Below are 26019 nucleotides of genomic sequence, written 5' to 3'. Positions count from 1 at the left end.
TGCGGGTAAGCCGACTTTTATTCCCTCTGCTACACCACCGACTAAAAAATCATATCCTATGTCTGCAATGCAGTCCTTTCGGACTGCTAAAGTTAAAAAATCCAAATCCCCCTCCACTTTCTTTAGAGGTGGTCGGGGGGAAATCCCGAAAACCTGCACCCGCAGGTTCCCAGGAACAGAAACCTGGTTCTGCTTCCTCTAAATCCTCGGCATGACGGTGGACCTCCCAGCCTGGAGATCGGACAGGTGGGAGCAAGACTAAGAAATTTCAGTCATGTCTGAGCGTCCTCATGCCTGGATCCCTGGGTACAGGATATTGTTACCCAGGGGTACAGACTGGAGTTTCAAGAACTCCCACCTCAAAGATTCTTCAAATCAGGCTTGCCAGCTTTGCTGACAAAGTCAGGAAGCCATTAAAAAATTGCTAAGGTCAAATGTCATTGTTCCAGTTCCACCTCACCTACAACACAAAGGTTATTATTCAAACCTGTTTGTGGTACCGAAACTGGACGGTTCGGTAAGACTGATATTAAACCTAAAGTCCTTGAACCCCTACTTGAGGGAATTCAAATTCAAGATGAAGTCTCTGAAAGCGGTGATCTCAGGTCCGGAGGAGGGGGAATTCCTGGTATCCCTGGATATTAAGGATACGTACCTTCACATACCGATCTGGCCGCCTCACCAGGCTTATCTCAGATTTGCGCTGCTGGACAATCACTATCAGTTCCAGGCGCTGCTGTTTGGTCTCTCCACGGCTCCATGAGTGTTCACCAAGGTGATGGTGGAGATGATGCTACTCCTCCGCAAGCAGGGTGTGAACATAATTCCTTATCTGGACAATCTGCTGATAAAAGTGCCATCCAGGGAGAAGCTGTTGCAGAGTATTGCTCTCTCATGGATGGATCCTGAATTTTCCAAAGTCACATCTGGAGCTGACAAGGAGACTGTCCTTCCTGGGGATGATCCTCGACAGAGAAGTACAGAGGGTGTTTCTGCTGGATTAGAAAGCGTTGGTGATACAAACAATGGTTCGGGATGTCCTGAAGCCAGCCCAGGTATCGGTTCATCAGTGCATTCGCCTTCTAGGGAAGATGGTTGCCTCCTACGAGGCTCTACAGTACGGAAGATTTCATGCAGGTCTTTCCAACTGGATCTCCTGGACAAATGGTCAGGATCTCATCTTCACATACGTCTGTCACCGAAAGCCAGAATATCACTCCTCTGGTGACTGCAAACCTCTAACCTACTAGAGGGCCGCAGGTTCAGGATTCAAAATTGGATCCTCCTAACCACAGATGCAAGTCTCATTAGTTGGGGGGCAGTCACCCAACGGGAAAACTTCCAAGGAAGGTGGTCTAATCTGGAATCCATCCTTCCGATAAACATTCTGGAACTAAAAGCCGTGTACAACGGTCTTCTGCAAGCAGCACATCTTCTGAAAGATCGGGCCATTCAGGTTCAGTCGGACAATGTAACGACAGTGGCCTACATAAACTGACAAGGCTGAATGAAGAGCAGAGCTGCAATGTCAGAGGTAACAAGAATCATCCTCTGGGCGGAAAAGCACACAGTGGCGCTGTCGGCTATCTTCATTCCAGGAGTGGACAACTGGGAAGCGGACTTCCTCAGCAGACACGATCTCCATCCAGGAGAGTGGGGCCTCCACCCAGAGGTGTTTGCAGACGTGACAAGTCTTTGGGGCGTACCTCTAATAGACATAATAGCCTCAGCCTCAACAAGAAGCTTCGGAGTTATTGTTCCAGGTCGAGGGATCCACAGGCAGTGGCGGTGGATGCCCTGGTAACTCTGTGGGTGTTCAAGTCAGTGTATGTGTTCCTTCCACTTCCACTCATCCCAGGGATTCTCAGGAATTATCAATAGAACTAGAGTTCAGGCGATCCTCATTGCTCTGGACTGGCCAAGAAGGGCTTGGTACGTGGATCTTCTGAAGTTACTGCTGGGAGATCCGAGGCCTCTTCCTCTTCGAGAGGACCTTCTGCAACAGAGGCCGTTCGCTTATCAAGACTTACCACGCCTACGTTTGACGGCATGGAGGTTGAATGCCAGATATTAGCGCTGAAGGGCATTCCGAACAAAGTTATTTCTACCCTGATCCAGGCTAGGAAAGGAGTAACGTCAAAACATTACCATCGGATTTGGAAAAAGTACGTGTCTTGGTGTGAATCCAAGAAGTTTCCTATGGTGGAGTTTCAATTTGGATGGTTTCTCTTCCTGCAAGCAGGGGTGGATGTGGGCCTGAACCTGGGCTCCATTAAAGTCCAGATTTCGGCCTTGTCCATTTTCTTCCAGAAACAATTGGCTGCCCTCCCTGAGGTTCAGGCTTTCTTGAAAGGGGTTCTGCACATCCAACCTCCTTTTGTGCCTCCTACGGCACCTTGGGATCGTAACGTGGTACTGCAGTTCCTGCAATCGGATTGGTTTGAGCCTTTACAGGAGGTTGAGGTCAAGTTTCTTACTTGGAAGACTGTCACACTGTTGGCATTGGCATCTGCTAGACATGTGTCTGAATTGGGGGCATTGTCCTACAAGAGCCCCTACTTGGTTTTTCATGAAGATAGAGCTGAGCTCAGGACGCGTCAGCAATTTCTTCCAAAGATTGTGTCGGCTTTTCATATCAACCAACCTATTGTGGCGCCAGTGGCTACTGACTCCTCAATTACCTCAAAGTGCTTGGATTTTGTGAGAGCTTTGAAGATTTATATGAAGAGAACTTCTCGTCACAGAAAGTCGGACGCTCTGTTTGTCCTTTATGATCCAAACAAGGTTGAGTGGCCTGATTCTAAGCAGACAATTTCTCGCTGGATCAGGTTTACTATCCAGCATGCTTATTCTACGGCAAGATTGCCTTGTCCGAAATCAGTTAAGGCCCACTCTACTCGTAAAGTGGGTTCTTCATGGGCGGCTGCTCGGGGTGTCTCGGCTTTACAGCTTTGCCGAGCAGATACTTGGTCAGGGTCGAACACGTTTGCTAAGTTCTACAAGTTCGATACTTTGGCCTCTGAGGACCTAAAGTTTAGTCAATCGGTTCTGCAGGATCCTACGCGCTCTCCCTCCCATACTGGGAGCTTTGGTACATCCCCATCGTACTAATGTGGACCCCAGCATCCTCTAGGACATAAGAGAAAATAGGATTTTAATTACCTACCGGTAAATCTTTTCTCGTAGTCCGTAGAGGATGCTGGGCGCCCGCCCAGTGCTTCGTTTTCCTGCAGTGGTTACTTGGTTCAGTACTGCCTTGTTACTTGGTTGAGTACTATTGTTCAGCCGTTGCTGACTTGTTTCAAGCTGGTTGCTTGATTTTCTGTTATGTGTGAGCTGGTGTGAATCTCGTATATGTCCGTCTCCTCGGGCACAGTTTCTAGACTGAGTCTGGTTGGAGGGACATAAAGGGAGGAGCCAGCCCACACTATTAAACTCTTAAAGTGCCCATGGCTCCCAAGGGACCCGTCTATACTCCGTGGTACTAATGTGACCCCAGCATCCTCTATGGACTACAAGAAAAGGATTTACCGGTAGGTAATTAAAATCCTATTATTATTTTTTTGTGACTCGCAGATTAACATGTAAATTCTTTTGAACTGTCACTATCTGTCATTATCCTTGTAATATATATAATGGTAATACACACACACACACACACACACACACACACACACACACACATATGAAAATATATATATATATATATATATAATATATATGTATGTATGTATGTATGTATGTATGTTTTTGTTTATTTTTTTATCCGGTTTGTCCGAAGCAAATTTGTGTATTCCAATGCTTTTTGTCTGTTGTGGAACTTATAGTTTCACAACAGTTAGATAGCCTCAAGCTGTATGTCCCAGGTCTACCTGATTATGTACTGATTTTATTTTGATGGGTAGGTAGGTGTATAAAATATAACACCCTCCCTTTCCACTGACGAATGCTGCACACCCCTGCTGCCTCCTTCCCCTATTTGCATACTAGTCACAAGACATCCCAACTAGAAAGGAAGGAGACATGATTGCCGCTGTCTGCATTTTTGTAAAAAGGATCAGAGTTTTTAAATAAAGTAATAAAATCTCAGAGTAATAAAATCTCGAAATGTTTTTCAGGTGACATGCTTTACATTGTCTTTGTTTTAACCGTTAAAAGTAGTTCCTGTGTGCAGTGATCAGCTTGAGTCTAATTAAAACTTACCTTAAATTATTGATACCATCCTATGCTTCTCAGATAGAAGTGGGGTGAAATTTGATGTGCAGTATCAAATACCTTAGCCGTTTAGATATATTACTTGTACAGTGCTGCTAGCCAGGACTTTCTAAACTAACACTGGCCAGAGCCTTAGTTACTGCCTGTGTTTTAAGTGAAGGTTTAACTTATTGAAAGTGTTTTGGTGTGTGCACTTTTGGAATACAATCTAGAAGTACAGTAGTACTTGTCACTGAATTACCTGAAACCTACAAATATACAAATAACATACAGTATTTCAGGCCATAGTGAGGTGTGATGCCAGCTGGTTGTAAGCTGGTTTATGCTAGTTCAGCAGTTTTATCATATATATTTATTATTTATTTATTAGCAGTTTCTTATATATCGCAGCATATTCCGTTGCGCTTTACAATTGGAACAACAGTTATAGAACAAAACTGGGCAAAGACAGACAGACATAGGAAGGAAGGCCCTGCTCGCAAGCTTACAGTCTATAGGGAAATAGGCATTGATGCACAAGGATAGATGCTACCTTTTGCATAATGGTCCATCAGATTGCTAGGTTCTTAATGGGTTGTATGATATGATCACCCAACAATGTTGGAAGACAAAATACGTGAGGTTATGTGGACTGTACAGAGAGGATGTAACTGGATAGGGAAGCATTGAAGGTTATGTGGGTGGGTCTGGAATTTGGTAGGCTTGTCTGAAGAGATGAGTTTTCAGGGAATGTTTAAAGGTTTGGAGACTAGAGAAGAGTCTTATTGTGCATGGGAGGGCATTCCACAGAGTAGGTGAATCCCGGGTAAAGTCCTGTAATTTTGAGTGTGAACAGTTAATACATGTGGATGAGAGACGCAGAGAGGTCTGGTAGGGAGATATTTTGAGATGAGTGAGGAGATGTATGATGCTGCAGTTTGGTTAATAGCCTTGTATTTAAGTAAAAGTATTTTATATTTCTCTATCGTCCTAAGTGGATGCTGGGGTTCCTGAAAGGACCATGGGGAATAGCGGCTCCGCAGGAGACAGGGCACAAAAAAGTAAAGCTTTACTAGGTCAGGTGGTGTGCACTGGCTCCTCCCCCTATGACCCTCCTCCAGACTCCAGTTAGATTTTGTGCCCGAACGAGAAGGGTGCAATCTAGGTGGCTCTCCTAAAGAGCTGCTTAGAGAAAGTTTAGTTTAGGTTTTTTTCTTTACAGTGAGTCCTGCTGGCAACAGGATCACTGCAACGTGGGACTTAGGGGGAAAGTAGTAAACTCACCTGCATGCAGAGTGGATTTGCTGCTTGGCTACTGGACACCATTAGCTCCAGAGGGATCGAACACAGGCCCAGCCGTGGAGTCCGGTCCCGGAGCCGCGCCGCCGACCCCCTTGCAGATGCTGAAGCGTGAAGAGGTCCGGAAACCGGCGGCTGAAGACTCCTCAGTCTTCATAAGGTAGCGCACAGCACTGCAGCTGTGCGCCATTTTCCTCTCAGCACACTTCACTGGGCAGTCACTGAGGGTGCAGAGCGCTGGGGGGGGGCGCTCTGAGAGGCAAATATAAACCTTATACAAGGCTAAAAATACCTCACATATAGCCCATAGGGGCTATATGGAGATATTTAACCCCTGCCTGACTGGAAAAATAGCGGGAGAAGAACCCGCCGAAAAAGGGGCGGGGCCTATCTCCTCAGCACACGGCGCCATTTTTCTGTCACAGCTCCGCTGGTCAGAACGGCTCCCAGGTCTCTCCCCTGCACTGCACTACAGAAACAGGGTAAAACAGAGAGGGGGGGCACATTAATGGCTATATATATATATATATATTAAAGCAGCTATAAGGGAGCACTTAATATAAGGATATCCCTTGTATATATAGCGCTTTGTGGTGTGTGCTGGCAGACTCTCCCTCTGTCTCCCCAAAAGGGCTAGTGGGTCCTGTCTTCATTAGAGCATTCCCTGTGAGTTTGCGGTGTGTGTCGGTACGTGGTGTCGACATGTATGAGGACGATATTGGTGTGGAGGCGGAGCAATTGCCAAATATGCAGATGTCACCCCCCAGGGGGTCGACACCAGAATGGATGCCTTTATTTGTGGAATTACGTGATGGTTTATCTTCCCTTAAACAGTCAGTTGAGGACATGAGGCGGCCGGACAATCAATTAATGCCTGTCCAGGCGCCTCAAACACCGTCAGGGGCTGTAAAACGCCCTTTGCCTCAGTCGGTCGACACAGACCCAGACACGGGCACTGATTCCAGTGACGACGGTAGAAATTCAAACGTATTTTCCAGTAGGGCCACACGTTATATGATTTTGGCAATGAAGGAGACGTTACATTTAGCTGATACTACAGATACCGTAAAACAGGGTATTATGTATGGTGTGAAAAAACTACAAACAGTTTTTCCTGAATCAGAAGAATTAAATGACGTGTGTGATGAAGCGTGGTTTGCTCCTGATAAAAAGTTGATAATTTCAAAAAAGTTATTGGCATTATACCCTTTCCCGCCAGAGGTTAGGGCGCGCTGGGAAACACCCCCTAAGGTGGACAAGGCGCTCACACGCTTATCCAAACAAGTGGCGTTACCCTCTCCTGAGACGGCCGCACTTAAGGATCCATCAGATAGAAAGATGGAAGTTATTCAAAAGAATATATACACACATGCAGGTGTTATACTACGACCAGCTATAGCAACTGCCTGGATGTGCAGTGCTGGAGTAGTTTGGTCAGAATCCCTGATTGAAAATATTGATACCCTAGATAGGGACAATGTTTTACTGTCGTTAGAACAAATAAAGGATGCATTTATCTATATGCGTGATGCACAGAGGGATATTTGCACACTGGCATCTCGGGTGAGTGCTATGTCCATTTCAGCCAGAAGAGCCTTATGGACACGACAGTGGACAGGCGATGCGGATTCAAAACGTCACATGGAGGTTTTGCCGTATAAAGGGGAGGAGTTATTTGGAGTTGGTCTATCAGACTTGGTGGCCACGGCTACTGCCGGGAAATCCACTTTTTTACCTCAAGTCACTCCCCAACAGAGAAAGGCACCGACCTTTCAACCGCAGCCTTTTCGCTCCTACAAAAATAAGAGAGCAAAGGGCTTGTCGTACCTGCCACGAGGCAGAGGAAGAGGGATGAGACACCAACAGGCAGCTCCTTCCCAGGAACAGAAGCCCTCCCCGGCTCCTGCAAAAACCTCAGCATGACGCTGGGGCCTCTCAAGCGGACTCGGGGACAGTGGGGGGCCGTCTCAAAAATTACAGCGCGCAGTGGGCTCACTCGCAGGTAGACCCCTGGATCCTGCAGATAATATCTCAGGGGTACAGGTTGGAATTAGAGACGGATCCTCCTCATCGTTTCCTGAAGTCTGCCTTACCAACCGTCTCTTCCGAAAGGGAGAGGGTGTTGGAAGCCATTCACAAGCTGTACGCTCAGCAGGTGATAGTCAAAGTACCCCTATTACAACAAGGAAAGGGGTATTATTCCACTCTATTTGTGGTACCGAAGCCGGATGGCTCGGTAAGGCCTATTCTAAATCTGAAGTCCTTGAACCTCTACATAAAAAAGTTCAAGTTCAAGATGGAGTCACTCAGAGCAGTGATAGCGAACCTGGAAGAAGGGGACTTTATGGTATCCTTGGACATCAAGGATGCGTATCTACACGTTCCGATTTACCCCGCACACCAGGGGTACCTCAGGTTCATTGTTCAAAACTGTCACTATCAGTTTCAGACGCTGCCGTTCGGATTGTCCACGGCGCCTCGGGTCTTTACCAAGGTAATGGCCGAGATGATGATTCTTCTTCGAAGAAAAGGCGTATTAGTTATCCCATACTTGGACGATCTCCTAATAAGGGCAAGGTCCAGAGAACAGCTGGAGACAGCTTTAGCACTATCTCAAGAGGTGCTAAGACAACACGGGTGGATTCTGAATATTCCAAAATCCCATTTAATCCCGACAACTCGTCTGCTGTTCCTAGGAATGATTCTGGACACGGTTCAGAAAAAGGTTTTCCTTCCAGAGGAAAAAGCCAAGGAGTTATCCGATCTGGTCAGGAACCTCCTAAAACCAGGAAAAGTGTCAGTACATCAATGCACAAGAGTCCTGGGAAAAATGGTGGCTTCTTACGAAGCAATTCCATTCGGCAGATTCCATGCAAGAATATTCCAAAGGGATCTGTTGGACAAATGGTCAGGGTCGCATCTGCAGATGCACCTGCGAATAACCCTGTCACCAAAGACAAGGGTGTCACTTCTGTGGTGGTTGCAGAAGGCTCACCTATTAGAAGGCCGCAGATTCGGCATTCAGGATTGGATCCTGGTGACCACGGACGCCAGCCTGAGAGGCTGGGGAGCAGTCACACAAGGAAGAAACTTCCAGGGAGTATGGACGAGTCTGGAAAAGTCTCTTCACATAAACATTCTGGAACTAAGAGCAATCTACAATGCTCTAAGCCAGGCGGAACTTCTCCTGCAAGGAAAGCCGGTGTTGATTCAGTCGGACAACATCACGGCGGTCGCCCATGTAAACAGGCAGGGCGGCACAAGAAGCAGGAGTGCAATGGCAGAAGCTGCCAAGATTCTTCGCTGGGCGGAGAATCACGTGATAGCACTGTCAGCAGTGTTCATCCCGGGCGTGGACAACTGGGAAGCAGATTTCCTCAGCAGACACGATCTTCATCCGGGAGAGTGGGGTCTACATCCAGAAGTCTTCAACATGTTAATAGACCGTTGGGAAAGACCAATTGTAGACATGATGGCGTCTCGCCTCAACAAGAAACTGGACAAATATTGCGCCAGGTCAAGAGATCCACAGGCAATAGCTGTGGACGCACTGGTAACTCCTTGGGTGTACCAGTCAGTGTATGTGTTTCCTCCTCTGCCGCTCATACCAAAGGTATTGAAGATCATACGGCAAAGAAGAGTAAGAACAATACTAGTGGTTCCGGATTGGCCGAGAAGGACTTGGTATCCGGAACTTCAAGAGATGCTCACGGACGAACCGTGGCCTCTACCTCTGAGAAGGGACCTGCTACAGCAGGGTCCCTGTCTTTTTCAAGACTTACCGCGGCTGCGTTTGACGGCATGGCGGTTGAACGCCAGATCCTAAAAGGGAAAGGCATTCCAGAAGAAGTCATTCCTACCTTGATTAAGGCACGGAAGGAAGTCACCGTGAAACATTATCACCGCATTTGGCGAAAATATGTAGCGTGGTGCGAGGATCGGAGGGTTCCGACGGAGGAATTCCAACTGGGTCGTTTCCTACATTTCCTGCAATCAGGATTATCTATGGGTCTCAAATTGGGATCCATTAAGGTTCAAATTTCGGCCCTGTCAATATTCTTCCAAAAAGAATTGGCCTCTGTCCCTGAGGTCCAGACTTTTGTCAAGGGAGTACTGCATATACAGCCTCCTGTGGTGCCTCCGGTGGCACCGTGGGATCTAAATGTAGTTTTAGATTTCCTCAAATCCCATTGGTTTGAACCATTGAAAAAGGTGGATTTGAAATATCTCACATTGAAAGTGACTATGTTACTAGCCCTGGCCTCTGCCAGGAGAGTATCTGAATTGGCGGCTTTATCTTATAAAAGTCCTTATCTAATCTTCCATTCGGATAGGGCAGAACTGCGGACTCGTCCGCATTTTCTCCCTAAAGTGGTATCAGCATTTCATCTGAACCAACCTATTGTGGTGCCTGCGGCCACTAGCGACTTGGAGGACTCCAAGTTGTTGGACGTTGTCAGAGCCTTAAAAATATACATTGCAAGGACGGCTGGAGTCAGAAAATCTGACTCGCTGTTTATATTGTATGCACCCAACAAGTTGGGCGCACCTGCTTCTAAGCAGTCGATTGCTCGTTGGATTTGTAACACAATTCAACTTGCACATTCTGTGGCAGGCCTGCCACAGCCTAAAACTGTAAAAGCCCACTCCACAAGGAAGGTGGGCTCATCTTGGGCGGCTGCCCGAGGGGTCTCGGCATTACAACTCTGCCGAGCAGCTACGTGGTCGGGGGAGAACACGTTTGTAAAATTTTACAAATTTGATACCCTGGCAAAGGAGGACCTGGAGTTCTCTCATTCGGTGCTGCAGAGTCATCCGCACTCTCCCGCCCGTTTGGGAGCTTTGGTATAATCCCCATGGTCCTTTCAGGAACCCCAGCATCCACTTAGGACGATAGAGAAAATAAGAATTTACTTACCGATAATTCTATTTCTCGGAGTCCGTAGTGGATGCTGGGCGCCCATCCCAAGTGCGGATTATCTGCAATACTTGTACATAGTTATTGTTAACTAATTCGGGTTATTGTTAAGGAGCCATCTTTAAGAGGCCCTTTCTGTTGTCATACTGTTAACTGGGTTTAGATCACAAGTTGTACGGTGTGATTGGTGTGGCTGGTATGAGTCTTACCCGGGATTCAAAATGCCTCCCTTATTGTGTATGCTCGTCCGGGCACAGTACCTAACTGGAGTCTGGAGGAGGGTCATAGGGGGAGGAGCCAGTGCACACCACCTGACCTAGTAAAGCTTTACTTTTTTGTGCCCTGTCTCCTGCGGAGCCGCTATTCCCCATGGTCCTTTCAGGAACCCCAGCATCCACTACGGACTCCGAGAAATAGAATTATCGGTAAGTAAATTCTTATTTTAACACACAATAGAATACCGGTAACCAATGGAGGGACTGACAGAGCGGATCAGCAGACGAAGAATGTCTAGTGAGGAAGATTAGCCTCGCAGCTGCATTTAAAATGGATTGTAGCGGTGAGAGCCTATGTTTGGGAAGACCAGTAAGGAGACTATTACAACAATCAATGCGGGAGATGATGAGTGCATGGATTAGAGTTTTTGCAGTGTCTTGTGTAAGATAAGGGCGTATTTTGGATATGTTTTTTAGGTGCATGTAACATGATTTAGAGACAGATTGAATGTTTGGAACAAAGGACAGTTCAGAGTCAAGGGTGACACCTAGGCAGCGAGCTTGTTGGGTAGGGTGGATAGTCGCATTGTAAACAGTTATGGAGATATCAAGTTGGTAACTACTCTTGGCTGGTGGGAAAACAATTCTGTTTTGTAAATGTTGAGTTTGAGGTGGCGAGATGACATCCAAGTTGAAATGACAGACAGGCATCCAGTGACACGAGCCAATACAGATGGTGATAAATCTGGGGAGGATAGGTAGATTTGAGTATCATCAGCGTACAAATGATACTGAAATCCAAAGAAGCTGATTAGTTTACCAAGAGATGAGATATAAATTGAGAACAGCAGAGGACCCAAGACTGAGCCTTGCGGTACTCCAACTGATAAAAGGTAGAGAAGAAGAGGTAGAATCAGAAGTGAACACTGAAAGAGCGATTAGATAGGTAGGATGAGAACCAAGTAAGGGTTGTGTCCTGAAGAACTAGGGATTGTAGTGTTTGTATAAGAAGAGAGTGGTCAACAGTGTCAAAAGCAGCAGAGAGATCTAGAAGAATAAGTAGTGTGTAATGGCCTTTCGATCTAGCAGTGACTAGATCATTCACTACTTTGGTCAGTGCCATCTCTGTGGAGTGTTGGGCCACGAAAGCCTGACTGAAGTGGGTCCAATAAGTTGTGGGAGTTAAGGAAATGTGTAAGGCGAGTATAGGCAAGTCTCTCAAGTAGCTTGGAGGGACATAGTAGCTGAGAAATGAGAGGGTAGTTAGAGAGTGTGTTTGGGTCAGAGTTGTGTTTTTTTAGAATGGGAGTAATCACTGCATGTTTAAACAGAGAAGGAAAGATACCAGTAGAGAGAGATTTCAGATATTAGTTAAGGTTGGGATAAGCACAGGAGACAAAGTTTTACTGACTTGTGAGGGTATAGGATCAAGAGGAGAGGTAGTGGAGTAGGAGGATGAAAAGTGTTGATACTTCATCTTCACTTGTGGGATCAAATAAATAGAAAGTGCCAGAGGGTTCAGGTAGGAAATTGAGCCGGTCACTGGCTGAGTTAGAGCATACCATTTCATCTCGGATTTTATCAATCTTATCCTTGAAGTAGGAAGCAAGTTCTTGTGCACTGATAGTAGCTAGTGGGGGAGGTGAGGGAGGGTAAAGAAGTGATTTACATTTATTAAAAAGTCGCTTGGGGTTGGTGGCATGATAAGAGATGAGAGATTGGAAATATGTTTGTTTGGCAGTGTCCAGGGCCTAACGATAGGAGTGGTAGGTGGTCTTATATGTGAGAAAGTCACTTGGATTCTGAGATTTACGCCACTGATGTTATACTGTACGTGACAGTTTTTGTAGGTGTCTTGTTGATTTAGAGTGCCATGGTTGGCATCTAAGCCTATGTGGAGTGTGATGGGTAGCTGGAGCCACTTCATCAAGGGCACTCTCTAGGGTCTGGTGTAGGTGCGATACAGCAGTGTCAGGTGTGGTAAATGTAGAGATTGGTGAGAGGAGTTGTTGCAGAGAAGTGGGAAGTGGAAAGTTGATGAAAATTTATATTGTTAGTATTTCTGCGGGTTAGAGGAGGCTTGCTTGGTTTTAGTATCATAGAATTTAGAGTAATAGAAGAGATTGTGAAGATGGTCAGGTTGTGATCAGAGCGAGGGAAAGGAGTGTTAATGAATTCGGAAACTAAGCAGAGCCTTGTGAACACAAGATCAAGGCAGTGGCCCTCCTGGTGAGTAGAGGAGTCGGACCATTTGGTTAGGCCAAGAGAGGAGGTTAGAGAGAGGAGTTTGGAGGCATGAACAGATTGTGGACTGTCAAGAGCTATATTGAAATCGCCCATAATGATGGTGGAGATGTCAGAGGATAAGAAGTGTGGGAGCCAGGTAGAAAAATCTTCTAGAAATTGTTGTTTGGGTTGCTCAGGAGGGCGATAGATAGCTGCAACACACAGAGAGAAGGGGGTGAAAATCCTAATAAAGTGAACTTCAAATGATGTGAATGCGAGTGATGGAACCTGAGGTACAACAGTGTATGTGAAAAATTGTGACAGTAAGATTCCAACCCCACCACCTTTACTATTATTAGGCCTAGATGTGTGTGGGAAGTGGAAACCACCGTGTGACAGTGCTGCAGGGGAGGCCGTGTCTGATTGTGTGAGCCATGTTTCTGTTATAGCCAGCAGATTAAAGTTGTGAGATATGAAGAGGTCATGGATGTTAATTTGTTACAAACAGAGCATGCATTCAATAAAGCACATTTTAGTGACTTGGAGGGGGATGGGAGACACGTAATATTTATGAGGTAAGATGGCTTTCTATGTTGTTTTGAGATAGCTGAGTGTGAGAGGGACAGGTGGTTGGGGCCTGGATTTGATGATATGTCACCAGCTAATAAAAGCAGAAGAGTGAGATAAATATTGGTGGATGTTTGCGAGTGTTTATTCTGGTGGCCAATTGTGGTTATCAAAGTACTTGCAGAGAAGTAAGTCTAAAGCTCATGAGTGGTTAGAAGAGGGGAGTGGAGAATAGAAGCTATAATGTGCACAGAGGGGTGAGTTTTAGGGTGAGTGTAGAATGTGTTCAATTTGGTGAGAATTCTATGAATTGAAATAAGAAACAGTAGTTTGATGAACATGCTGTGGTCGTTTGTGAGATCATTTTGGGTTAAGTGGTGTAGGAATAAGTTGTTTAAGTAAGTTACCTTTCCTTGATGGTACTCAATGTTTGTTCAACTGTTTTTTTAACTAAAAAAACATACAAAGCACAGACAGCGCTGGAAGACTATGGTTAAAAGTTTTATTTTTTATTTTATATTTTATCTTAAGTCTTAAAATAGCTTAGGGTGTGTACACACGGTGAGATATTTTCTTTCGATTTTGACTATATAGTCAAAATCGCAAGAAAAGTTAGTGCAGATCGCAAGGTGAAAGTCACCTTGCGATCCAGATTCGATCCCGATGCGCGGTCCCGCCAGGTCGGCATCGCAAGAAAAGATAGACTGTGCAGGCAAGTCAATCCTTGCTAGATCGGTGTACTATCTAGTTCATCTCACATGTCAATGACATCTCACATAAGCCAAAATCTCACATAAGCCAAAATTGTAAGCACACATAGTCCATATCTCAAGAAAAGAATTCGCAAAATCCCGGGACTGCAGGTGGTGTAAAAGGGTCACCCCGGGTCCACTTTCCCGGGAATCCAACCCGGCACATACGCAGGGTTGGACACGGGTAAGACCCGGGTAAGGAGGTGGTGTAAATGGGTAAGCGGGGTCAGCCGACACGGCACCCATTTACAGCATGGCAAACCTCCCGTACCGCAGTGTCCGGCAGGCGGTCGGGAGGCTGGGGGTTACGGCGCACGCTGTCTATGCAGACAGCGGCGCCGTGCTGGTTGCCATGCTGCGGCTGGAGACATGGCACATGTTGTCTATGCAGACAGCAGCGCCATGTCTGGTGCCTGGAAGCGCCGGAGGCTGGGGCAGCACAGCAGCTTCCAGATTGCTGTGCTTGCCCCCGGCGAGACGCTCCGGAGTCCTGATCTGCAGTGTGGGCCGGCGCTTGGGGATGACATCATCTCTAAGCGCCGGCCCACAAGACACTGCACCCGGGTGCAGTGTAAACGGTGCCGATCCGGGAATATCCCGGATCGGCACTGCAGTGAAATGGGGGGAGTCCCGGGTCTGACCCGGCTTGGAACCGTGTTCCAAATCCTGGGTCAGACCCGTGATTTTGGTGTAAAAGGGATATTACTGAACGTCTGTGACCATAGGTCATGCATGTGCACTGCAAGGGCCGGAGAAGGTCACTTTTATTTCCTCAAGTGTAATGCATCTGTTCATGTTGATGAATGGGCCCGTCAGTGCATTGGGTTGAATCAATATTCACTATTTGTATATTACGTTGTAGCTAGTGACATGACAGAGACATGAGGCACAACTTGGTCTTTATGGTGCATTGATTGGTAGAATATTGTTTTAGGCCACAAAACAGTTGCCTGCAGTATGTTTTGTGTAGGAGACTGATCCACGTTTAGGGAGTTTCTCTGGTTTTTCATAGGAAAAGGGAAGTAGGTCTGAAAATCCTATACATACACATTTCACATTGTTGAGTACTTCTGCCATTTAAAAAAGGAAGCCCCCTCCCCCCTTGTAAAGATAAACTTTTTCTTTACCTTTGCCTAGTCCGTAATTACCACATTCAGTGACTGCTAAAGGTTAAATAGATTGCAACAGACTTGTGATGTACTTTGACAACATTTTATTCCCTTATTTACCAAAGTCTGCAGCATGTTTTAACTTAACTTAAGTTTTTGAAAACTAGACTTGTGTCCAGTACTACTGATATGTATGCAGAGGACCTGATTCTGAGTCAGATAGATGGCTGTGTAAGGCCACAAGTGATGAGTTTTTGTATACAGTACATGAGTGGAAGTTACACATTTTTGCGTATGTCGGAAGTAACTTAGCCAGGTCTGACTTTATGTGAAACGAGGCATTTTGGGGCAGGAACAGGGTGGTGACAGTACGTTCACACATAACCGCACAGACTTGTGGGAGTGAAGCTGCCCACTACTGCAGCCGCTGTGCGTGTGATACAGAATCTGCCCCAGGTGATTTTGCAGAGACTTCTATTTGGGTCCGAAGATAAGAGCATAGAGACACACATACATGTATATGTATGTGTGTTCATGTCTGTCTCTCTCTCTCTCTCTGTGTATGTGTGTGTGTAACGGTATATATATATATATATAAGTGTGCAAAAGGACCGGCACTCTTCTAAAACTTAACTCAATTGCTCCGGTGCCCTCTGGAACCTTGATCTACTTCCCAGTGTAAACAAACAGTGGCACTCTGAGACTTCTCTAAAGCAATAAGAGTGTATTCACATCACACTGAAATCCCAACGTTTAGGAGCTCACCTGCCCCTTTGTCAAGGTATGTAACAAACAAGAGCAAACAAAACATACCTTTATAGAAGATCAAAAGCCCGCTAGTGAATCTCGCTGGACCTGCAACAGGGTGCATGGCTGCACCTCCGATGCCGCTGTTTGTTTACATTGGTAAGTGTATGTGTATATATATATATATATATGTGTGTGTGTGTGTGTGTGCATGTGTATATATATATATATATATATATATTACTCCTCCATTAAGCACGGCACTCACGAGGGGACATGTTTAGAGAGTTTAATCCAGGTGTCAGTATCGACATGTTTTGAGGCTTGCGCCTCTTCCTCAGGACACACCAACAACACAGGTGTTATATAAACACACACACACACACACACACACACACACACACACACACACGACTTTGAAACGCAAATAAGTACAGACTGACAGTCAATAAGTTTCCAACGCTTCAGTCTCTTTATTTAGATGTTCCTCAGGGACCACACAGATATAAAAGAAACAATATTAAATACACCATGTACTCACCTATGTGTCAAACAGTCTGGAGCTGGTGCTGGAGTAGTGACGTAGAAATATTATAGTAGCTCTGTGAAGCTCTTAAGCTGGATACACACTATAACAATAATGTTATCTGTCCAATCTTTCTGGTTGGAGCGACGATCTGGTAATTCTGGGTGCAAATGACAATTAAACATTTGCTCCCAAAAGCTGGAAAATTTGCAAAAATGGTCGTTCTGATAAATTGGTTAAATCAGATGGATTTCACAAATTTTACTGAATGTCCATTTTTGTCTGTATTCCAGTGTTTGGGAGCAAATGGTCAATTGTCATTTGCTCCCATACATATTTTCGCTCCAACCAAAACGATGACACTGTTAAGTTCATGCTACTCCAGTTACTTTACTTTGATAGGAGGGCTGCTTTTCCTGACACAAAAAAGGGAGTCCTACCATTTTACAAAAAATGGGCCTTGTATGTAGAACACTTAGATGGCTGAACCCAAACCCATATTCTTAAGTTGTTTGAATCTACAATTTGGTTTTTCTGTCGCCAACACAATAATTCCTCCTGACCATCGGTTTCTCTGGCTACACCTATATAGGTTGTTTTGGGGTTTTTTTTGCCATGTTTTACTGATTTTCAGGCAGAAAGTTTCTAATGGTGTGGTCAACTCTCCGGTGTCTCACTTACATATTTGTTGTCCCCCCCCCCCTTCCCCTCCCATTTTACCAAATGTGATCTGTTACATGCTATGGTTTTTTTTTTTCATATTCTTTGGGGGAGCTATTCAATTTGTTTAATGCAGCTGCAAGTGATTAGCTGTCGGGGGCCCATTACTTGGAGCGCCCAAAAAAACAACTGAATCTCCCCCTTTATGTCAAGTTACTATTTTTAGTACAGCTACTATTGTTTGCTTGTGCGCAAGAAACATGATTACATTGGAACATTCAAATAAGAATGTATTTATTTAATTTCATGTGCAGATGAATTGCTGTTCTTACTGAATGTATGTTTTACTTCCAGCAATGGTGCAAGCTGGGAAAGCTTATTACGATGGAGTGGCCAGGGTGGGAGAAATGACAACAGTCTCTCCAGTTTCAAAGGAGCTCGGTAAGTTATGCGCAAAACTTTCCCTTGTATGCGTCAAGCTTGATATAAAAATAGTCCGCTTTGGTAATTAAGAAAACCTAAACAAATAGAACAAATGGATGCAAGTGTTGATTACAGTCAATGGTCCAGGTGGTTGCCAGTTTAACTATAGAGAGCTTTCACCAAGCATTCCAGCTGAAGGTGTGGCTTGGAGCAAACAGACCAGAGTACACATTCAGAAACTGTATATCACTGTTTGCATGGTTGCTTTGGTCAGACTTAAGGAGAAGGATATCTATCAGACAGGGAAAAATATGTTCCAAGGTTAAATATACTCAGATATTTTCTCTATCGTCCTAGTGGATGCTGGGGTTCCTGAAAGGACCATGGGGAACAGCGGCTCCGCAGGAGACAGGGCACAAAAGTAAAGCTTTCCGATCAGGTGGTGTGCACTGGCTCCTCCCCCCATGACCCCCCTCCAAGCCAGTTAGATTTTTGTGCCCGGCCGAGAAGGGTGCAATCTAGGTGGCTCTCCTAAAGAGCTGCTTAGAAAAGTTTAGCTTAGGTTTTTTATTTTACAGTGAGTCCTGCTGGCAACAGGATCACTGCAACGAGGGACTTAGGGGAGAAGAAGTGAACTCACCTGCGTGCAGGATGGATTGGCTTCTTGGCTACTGGACATCAGCTCCAGAGGGACGATCACAGGTACAGCCTGGATGGTCACCGGAGCCTTGCCGCCGGCCCCCTTGCAGATGCTGAAGTAAGAAGAGGTCCAGAATCGGCGGCAGAAGACTCCTCAGTCTTCTAAAGGTAGCGCACAGCACTGCAGCTGTGCGCCATTTTCCTCTCAGCACACTTCACACGGCAGTCACTGAGGGTGCAGGGCGCTGGGAGGGGGGCGCCCTGGGAGGCAAATGAATACCTATTTTGGCTAAAAATACCTCACATATAGCCTCCGGAGGCTATATGGAGATATTTAACCCCTGCCATAATCCGTTAAGAGCGGGAGACGAGGCCGCCGAAAAAGGGGCGGGGCCTATCTCCTCAGCACACAGCGCCATTTTCCCTCACAGAAAGGCTGGAGGGAAGGCTCCGAGGCTCTCCCCTGCACTGCACTACAGAAACAGGGTTAAAACAGAGAGGGGGGGCACTAATTTGGCGTTAGAAATATATAAAAAAGATGCTATAAGGGAAAACACTTATATAAGGTTGTCCCTATATAATTATAGCGTTTTTGGTGTGTGCTGGTAAACTCTCCCTCTGTCTCTCCAAAGGGCTAGTGGGTCCTGTCCTCTATCAGAGCATTCCCTGTGTGTGTGCTGTGTGTCGGTACGTGTGTGTCGACATGTATGAGGACGATGTTGGTGAGGAGGCGGAGCAATTGCCTGTAATGGTGATGTCACTCTCTAGGGAGTCGACACCGGAATGGATGGCTTATTTAGGGAATTACGTGATAATGTCAACACGCTGCAAGGTCGGTTGACGACATGAGACGGCCGACAAACAATTAGTACCGGTCCAGACGTCTCAAAAACACCGTCAAGGGTTTTAAAACGCCCATTTACTTTAGTCGGTCGACACAGACACAGACAGGGACACTGAATCCAGTGTCGACGGTGAATAAACAAACGTATTCCTTATTAGGGCCACACGTTAAAGGCAATGAAGGAGGTGTTTCATATTTCTGATACAACAAGTACCACAAAAGAGGGTATTATGTGGGATGTGAAAAAACTACCGTAGTTTTTCCTGAATCAGATAAATTAAATAAAGTGTGTGATGATGCGTGGGTTTCCCCCGATAGAAAATTATGGGCGGTATACCCTTTCCCGCCAGAAGTTAGGGCGCGTTGGGAAACACCCCTTAGGGTGGATAAGGCGCTCACACGCTTATCAAAACAAGTGGCGGTACCGTCTATAGATAGGGCCGTCCTCAAGGACCAGCTGACAGGAGGCTGGAAAATATCATAAAAAGTATATACACACATACTGGTGTTATACTGCGACCAGCGATCGCCTCAGCCTGGATGTGCAGAGCTGGGGTGGCTTGGTCGGATTCCCTGACTAAAAATATTGATACCCTTGACAGGGACAGTATTTTATTGACTATAGAGCATTTAAAGGATGCATTTCTATATATGCGAGATGCACAGAGGGATATTTGCACTCTGGCATCAAGAGTAAATGCGATGTCCATATCTGCCAGAAGATGTTATGGACACGACAGTGGTCAGGTGATGCAGATTCCAAACGGCACAAAGGTGTATTGCCGTATAAAGGAAGAGGAGTTATTTGGGGTCGGTCCATCGGACCTGGTGGCCACGGCAACTGCTGGAAAATCCGCCGTTTGTACCCTAAGTCACATCTCTGCAGAAAAAGACACCGTCTTTTCAGCCTCAGTCCTTTCGTCCCTATAAGATCATATCTGCCCAGGGATAGAGGAAAGGGAAGAAGACTGCAGCAGGCAGCCCATTCCCAGGAACAGAAGCGTTCCACCGCTTCTGACAAGTTCTCAGCATGGCGCTGAGACCGTACAGGACCCCTGGATCCTACAAGTAGTATCCCAGGGGTACAGATTGGAATGTCGAGACGTTTCCCCTTCGCAGGCTCCTGAAGTCTGCTTTACCAAGGTCTCCCTCCGACAAGGAGGCAGTATGGGAAAAAATTCACAAGCTGTATTCCCAGCAGGTGATAATTAAATTACCCCTCCTACTACAAGAAAAGGGGTATTATTCCACACTATATTGTGGTACTGAAGCCAGAAGGCTAGGTGAGACTTATTCTAAAAAATTTTTTGAACACTTACAAAGGTTCAAATCAAGATGGAGTCACTCAGAGCAGTGATAACGAACCAGGAAGAAGGGGACTATATAGTGTCCCGGGACATCAGGGATGCTTACCTCTATGTCCCAAATTTGCCCTTCTCACTAAGGGTACCTCAGGTTCGTGGTGCAGAACTGTCACTATCAGTTTCAGACGCTGCCGTTTGGATTGTCCACGGCACCCCGGGTCTTTACCAACGTAATGGCCGAAATGATGATTCTTCTTCGAAGAAAAGGCGTCTTAATTATCCCTTACTTGGACGATCTCCTGATAAGGGCATAGTCCAGGGAACAGTGGGAGGTCGGAGTAGCACTATCTCGGATACTGCTACAACAGCACGGGTGGATTCTAAATATTCCAAAATCGCAGCTGATCCCGACGACACGTCTGCTGTGCCTAGGGATGATTCTGGACACAGTCCAGAAAAAGGTGTTTCTCCCGGAAGAGAAAGCCAGGGAGTTATCCGAGCTAGTCAGGAACCTCCTAAAAACAGTGCATCATTGCACAAGGGTCCTGGTAAAAATGGTGGCTTCCTACGAAGCAATTCCATTCGGCAGATTTCACGCAAGAACTTTTCAGTGGGATCTGCTGGACAAATGGTCCGGATCGCATCTTCAGATGCATCAGCGGATAACCCTATATCCAAGGACAAGGGTGTCTCTCCTGTGGTGGTTATAGAGTGCTCATCTTCTAGAGGGCCGCAGATTCGGCATTCAGGATTGGATGCTGGTGACCACGGAGCCCAGCCCGAGAGGCTGGGGAGCAGTCACACAAGGAAAAAATTTCCAGGGAGTGTGATCAAGTCTGGAGACTTTTCTCCACATAAATATACTGGAGCTAAGGGTAAATTTATAATGCTCTAAGCTTAGCAAGACCTCTGCTTCAAGGTCAGCCGGTATTGATCCAGTGGGAAAAACATCACGGCAGTCGCCCACGTAAACAGACAGGGCGACACAAGAAGCAGGAGGGCAATGGCAAAAACTGCAAGGACTTTTCGCTGGGCGGAAAATCATGTGATAGCACTGTCAGCAGTGTTTCATCCCGGGAATGGAAACTGGGAAGCAGACTTCCTCAGCAGGCACGACCTCCACCCGGGAGAGTGGAAACTTCATCGGGAAGTTTTTTCCACATGATTGTAAACCGTTGGGAAATACCAAAGGTGGACATGATGGCGTCCCGTCTGAACAAAACACGGGACAGGTATTGCGCCAGGTCAAGAGACCCTCAGGCAATAGCTGTGGACGTTCTGGTAACACCGTGGGTGTACCAGTCGGTGTATGTGTTCCCTCCTCTGCTTCTCATACCTAAGGTGCTGAGAATTATAAGACGTAGAGGAGTAAGAACTATACTCATGGCTCCGGATTGGCCAAGAAGGACTTGGTACCCGGAACTTCAAGAGATGCTTACAGAGGTCTTATGGCCTCTGCCGCTAAGAAGGGACTTGCTTCAGCAAGTACCATGTCTGTTCCAAGACTTACCGCAGCTGCGTTTGTCGGCATGGCGGTGGAAAGCCGGATCCTAAGGGAAAAAGGCATTCCGGAAGAGGTCATTCCTACCCTGGTCAAAGCCAGAAAGGAGGTGACCGCACAACATTATCACCACATGTGGCGAAAATATGTTGCGTGGTGTGAGGCCAGGAAGGCCCCACAAAGAAATTTCAACTCGGTCGTTTCCTGCATTTCCTGCAAACAGGAGTGTCTATGGGCCTCAAATTGGGGTCCATTAAGGTTCAAATTTCGGCCCTGTCGATTTTCTTCCAGAAAGAATTGGCTTCAGTTCCTGAAGTCCAGAAGTTTGTCAAGGGAGTATTGCATATACAACCCCCTTTTGTGCCTCCAGTGGCACTGTGGGATCTCAACGTAGTTCTGGGATTCCTCAAATCACATTGGTTTAAAACCAGTCAAATCTGTGGATTTGAAGCATCTCACATGAAAAGTGACCATGCTCTTGGCCCTGGCCTGGACCAGGCGAGTGTCAAATTGGTGGTTTTTTCTCAAAAAAGCCCATATCTGTTTGTCCATTCGGACAGGGCAGAGCTGCGGACTCGTCCCCAGTTCTCTCCCTAAGGTGGTGTCAGTGTTTCACCTGAACCAGCTTATTGTGGTGCCTTGCACCTACTAGGGACTTGGAGGACTCCAAGTTGCTAGATGTTGTCAGGGCCCTGAAAATATGTTCCAGGACGGCTGGAGTCAGGAAAACTGACTTGCTGTTATCCTGTATGCACCCAACAAACTGGGTGCTCTTGCTTCTAAGCAGACTATTGCTAGTTGGATGTGTAATACAATTCAGTTTGCACATTCTGTGGCAGGCCTGCCACAGCCAAAATATGTAAATGCCCATTCCACAAGGAAGGTGGGCTCATCTTGGGCGGCTGCCCGAGGGGTCTCGGCTTTACAACCTTGCCGAGCAGCTACTTGGTCAGGGGCAAACACGTTTGCTAAATTCTACAAATTTGATACCCTGGCTAAGGAGGACCTGGAGTTCTCTCATTCGGTGCTGCAGAGTCATCCGCACTCTCCCGCCCGTTTGGGAGCTTTGGTATAATCCCCATGGTCCTTTCAGGAACCCCAGCATCCACTAGGACGATAGAGAAAATAAGAATTTACTTACCGATAATTCTATTTCTCGGAGTCCGTAGTGGATGCTGGGCGCCCATCCCAAGTGCGGATTATCTGCAATACTTGTACACAGTTACAAAAATCGGGTTATTATTGTTGTGAGCCATCTTTTCAGAGGCTCCGCTGTTATCATACTGTTAACTGGGTTTAGATCACAAGTTGTACGGTGTGATTGGTGTGGCTGGTATGAGTCTTACCCGGGATTCAAAATTCCTCCCTTATTGTGTACGCTCGTCCGGGCACAGTACCTAACTGGCTTGGAGGGGGGTCATGGGGGGAGGAGCCAGTGCACACCACCTGATCGGAAAGCTTTACTTTTGTGCCCTGTCTCCTGCGGAGCCGCTGTTCCCCATGGTCCTTTCAGGAACCCCAGCATCCACTACGGACTCCGAGAAATAGAATTATCGGTAAGTAAATTCTTATTTTAATGCATTTACAAATACTCTAGTGTGTACAGGCTTTTACCTGGAAATGCTTCTTTTATGTAGAGTGGCAGAGCTGAAGATATTTAAAGAACCAGCGTTTATATTAGCACTCTGTATTGCCTACTGAGATGCTGTCCCTGCAGACGTTTCCATTTAGTTTATATATTTTGTTTTACATTTACAGAATTTCAACAATTAACAGTTTGTTGTTGCCCAGGCGATTCGATAACCTGCCAATCACATAATAGTCAGACACTTGCAAGAAGACCGGTGGTTGGGAATTTTTGAGATCATAGCTGAAATAAAATGCCCCCCACTTAATGGGTATCCGCAGTCTCCACCACGTTGCCCCCACCGTGGCCAAAAGTAAACTTACAGGGACCATTCTCCATAACTCAGTGCTCCATTATCCTGAATGTTGTCTCCCAAATTTGTGTTTTCGACAAAACGTTATTTTACCTTTTCTGCAAGTTTGTGAGACCCAAAATGTTTGAACTACAACGGATATTCTCCATCAAGGACAGCAACAACCGGTGGGCACGTTCGTTGGGCGATAGATAGTAAGGAACCGTGTTGGTCCATTAATTCATCCCATGAATTGAATAACTGGATCTGACAATAAGCCACAGGTTCTATTCCCATTCTATGTGTGTCGTGGACACCCACGAGTGGGAATAGTCCCTGTTAATCGTCATGCCGACTGTCGGATTGTGAGGCGGTGGTGTGTAGGCGTAGTTATTGTGACCGGCGGTCTCCTGACTGCCGTCACATAACTACATCCCGAATGTATGTGTAACCATTCATATAGCCATAGACACAAGTGGAGCATTCCATCCTGGTCCCATTGAAATTATTAGTAATTCTGTTACTGCAGAGTGCTGAGCAGTGTTTGGAAGCTGAAGGGAAACACCCCAATGTGCACTACAAGGAAATTACTTTCAGACAAAGGCAGAGAGAAGTATACTAGATTCTCATTGTCTCTCTACAGGTACACAGTTAGTGGCAGAATCACAGTGTAGACAAGGCGATATGTTTTCTATTGTTAGTGAAACAGCTACTGCTATTCACTCTTATTACACCCCTGTGGTGATATGATTGATAGGTTACTTCTGTGTCTGCTTTATGTGGTTCAGTTCTTTAGAAATAAAAGTCCTTTATGGGCCTAATTTGGACACAAAGGTCTGTTCCGCTTGTTTTCTTCTACTTCTACTGTATATACTGTACATATGCAGAGGAGTTACGTAGATGAGCAATTTCCTTACTTTTGAAAAAAAAGTCATACATTACACAGAGTGTACTCACAAAGGTCCTGCTGCCATACAGACGTACATGTCTTGGGAAAGTGTTGCGGGTTCTTGGGCGATTCCTGGGAAGTGGCTTAGCGTATGCACTGAGATTGTCCGTCTTATTGGCACGTTATGGGAGTGTCGCAGGCGTGTCAGTGAAAGTAGTGGTGTACGTAGACACTCAGCCGCTTATATAGGAGGCCATACATGGACAGAGAAACTGCCCCTGCCATGGTACATCTAAACACGCACCAATCGGTACTTCAGTATCTACAGGGGCTGCCAGTGGTCTTCTCAGTCCTTGCACATTCTGACGCACGGATGTACACAAGGGATTGGCTTTATAGCACCATTTGCATAAAGCTGTAGTCTGGCGATAGACAATGAATGCAGCCACCACAGCTTCTGGTTTCCACCTCTGTACTCTGTATAAGCCCCGTAGATTCCTATTTTCTGTCAGCAAATAAGGAAGCATACTGTATTTATTAACTGAAGTCTGTGACATGTATTGTGTGAGGGATATGGTCATTAGGTCGATTACTATTGGTCGACATGCATTAAGTCAACATGGTCATTAGGACGACATTCACTAGGTCAACATGCATTTTTCCAATTTTCTCTGACGTCCTAAGTGGATGCTGGGACTCCGTAAGGACCATGGGGAATAGCGGCTCCGCAGGAGACAGGGCACAAAAGTAAAGCTTTAGGATCAGGTGGTGTGCACTGGCTCCTCCCCCTATGACCCTCCTCCAAGCCTCAGTTAGATTTTTGTGCCCGAACGAGAAGGGTGCAGGCTAGGTGGCTCTCCTGAGCTGCTTAGAAGTAAAGTTTAAATAGGTTTTTTATTTTCAGTGAGACCTGCTGGCAACAGGCTCACTGCATCGAGGGACTAAGGGGAGAAGAAGCGAACTCACCTGCGTGCAGAGTGGATTGGGCTTCTTGGCTACTGGACATTAGCTCCAGAGGGACGATCACAGGTACAGCCTGGATGGGTCCCGGAGCCGCGCCGCCGGCCCCCTTACAGATGCTGAAGAGTGAAGAGGTCCAGAAAGCGGCGGCAGAAGACGTTCCTGTCTTCATTAAGGTAGCGCACAGCACTGCAGCTGTGCGCCATTGCTCCCAGCACACTTCACACTGCGGTCACTGAGGGTGCAGGGCGCTGGGGGGGGGCGCCCTGGGCAGCAATGTAAATGCCTCCTATGGCAAAAAATACATCACATATAGCCCCTGGGCTA

At 46.3% G+C, this 26019-nt stretch overlaps 1 protein-coding gene across 2 annotated transcripts in view; it reads left to right on the top strand.

The window, feature by feature from the left end:
• The window catches only part of BAIAP2L1 (BAR/IMD domain containing adaptor protein 2 like 1), a 183070-nt gene that overhangs the window by 69356 nt on the left and 87695 nt on the right, over positions 1-26019 (top strand). For both annotated transcript variants that reach the window (XM_063934503.1, XM_063934504.1), the window contains exon 3: positions 17568-17654. In XM_063934503.1, coding sequence (XP_063790573.1) covers positions 17568-17654 — 87 coding nt within the window. The remainder of the gene's footprint in view (positions 1-17567; positions 17655-26019) is intronic.

The sequence above is a fragment of the Pseudophryne corroboree genome, chromosome 7 (assembly GCF_028390025.1).
Source record: "Pseudophryne corroboree isolate aPseCor3 chromosome 7, aPseCor3.hap2, whole genome shotgun sequence".
In the NCBI taxonomy this organism is placed as follows: domain Eukaryota; kingdom Metazoa; phylum Chordata; class Amphibia; order Anura; family Myobatrachidae; genus Pseudophryne; species Pseudophryne corroboree.
The sequence above is the reverse complement of the archived record's forward strand: the minus strand, read 5'-3'. Positions and strand labels throughout refer to the sequence as shown.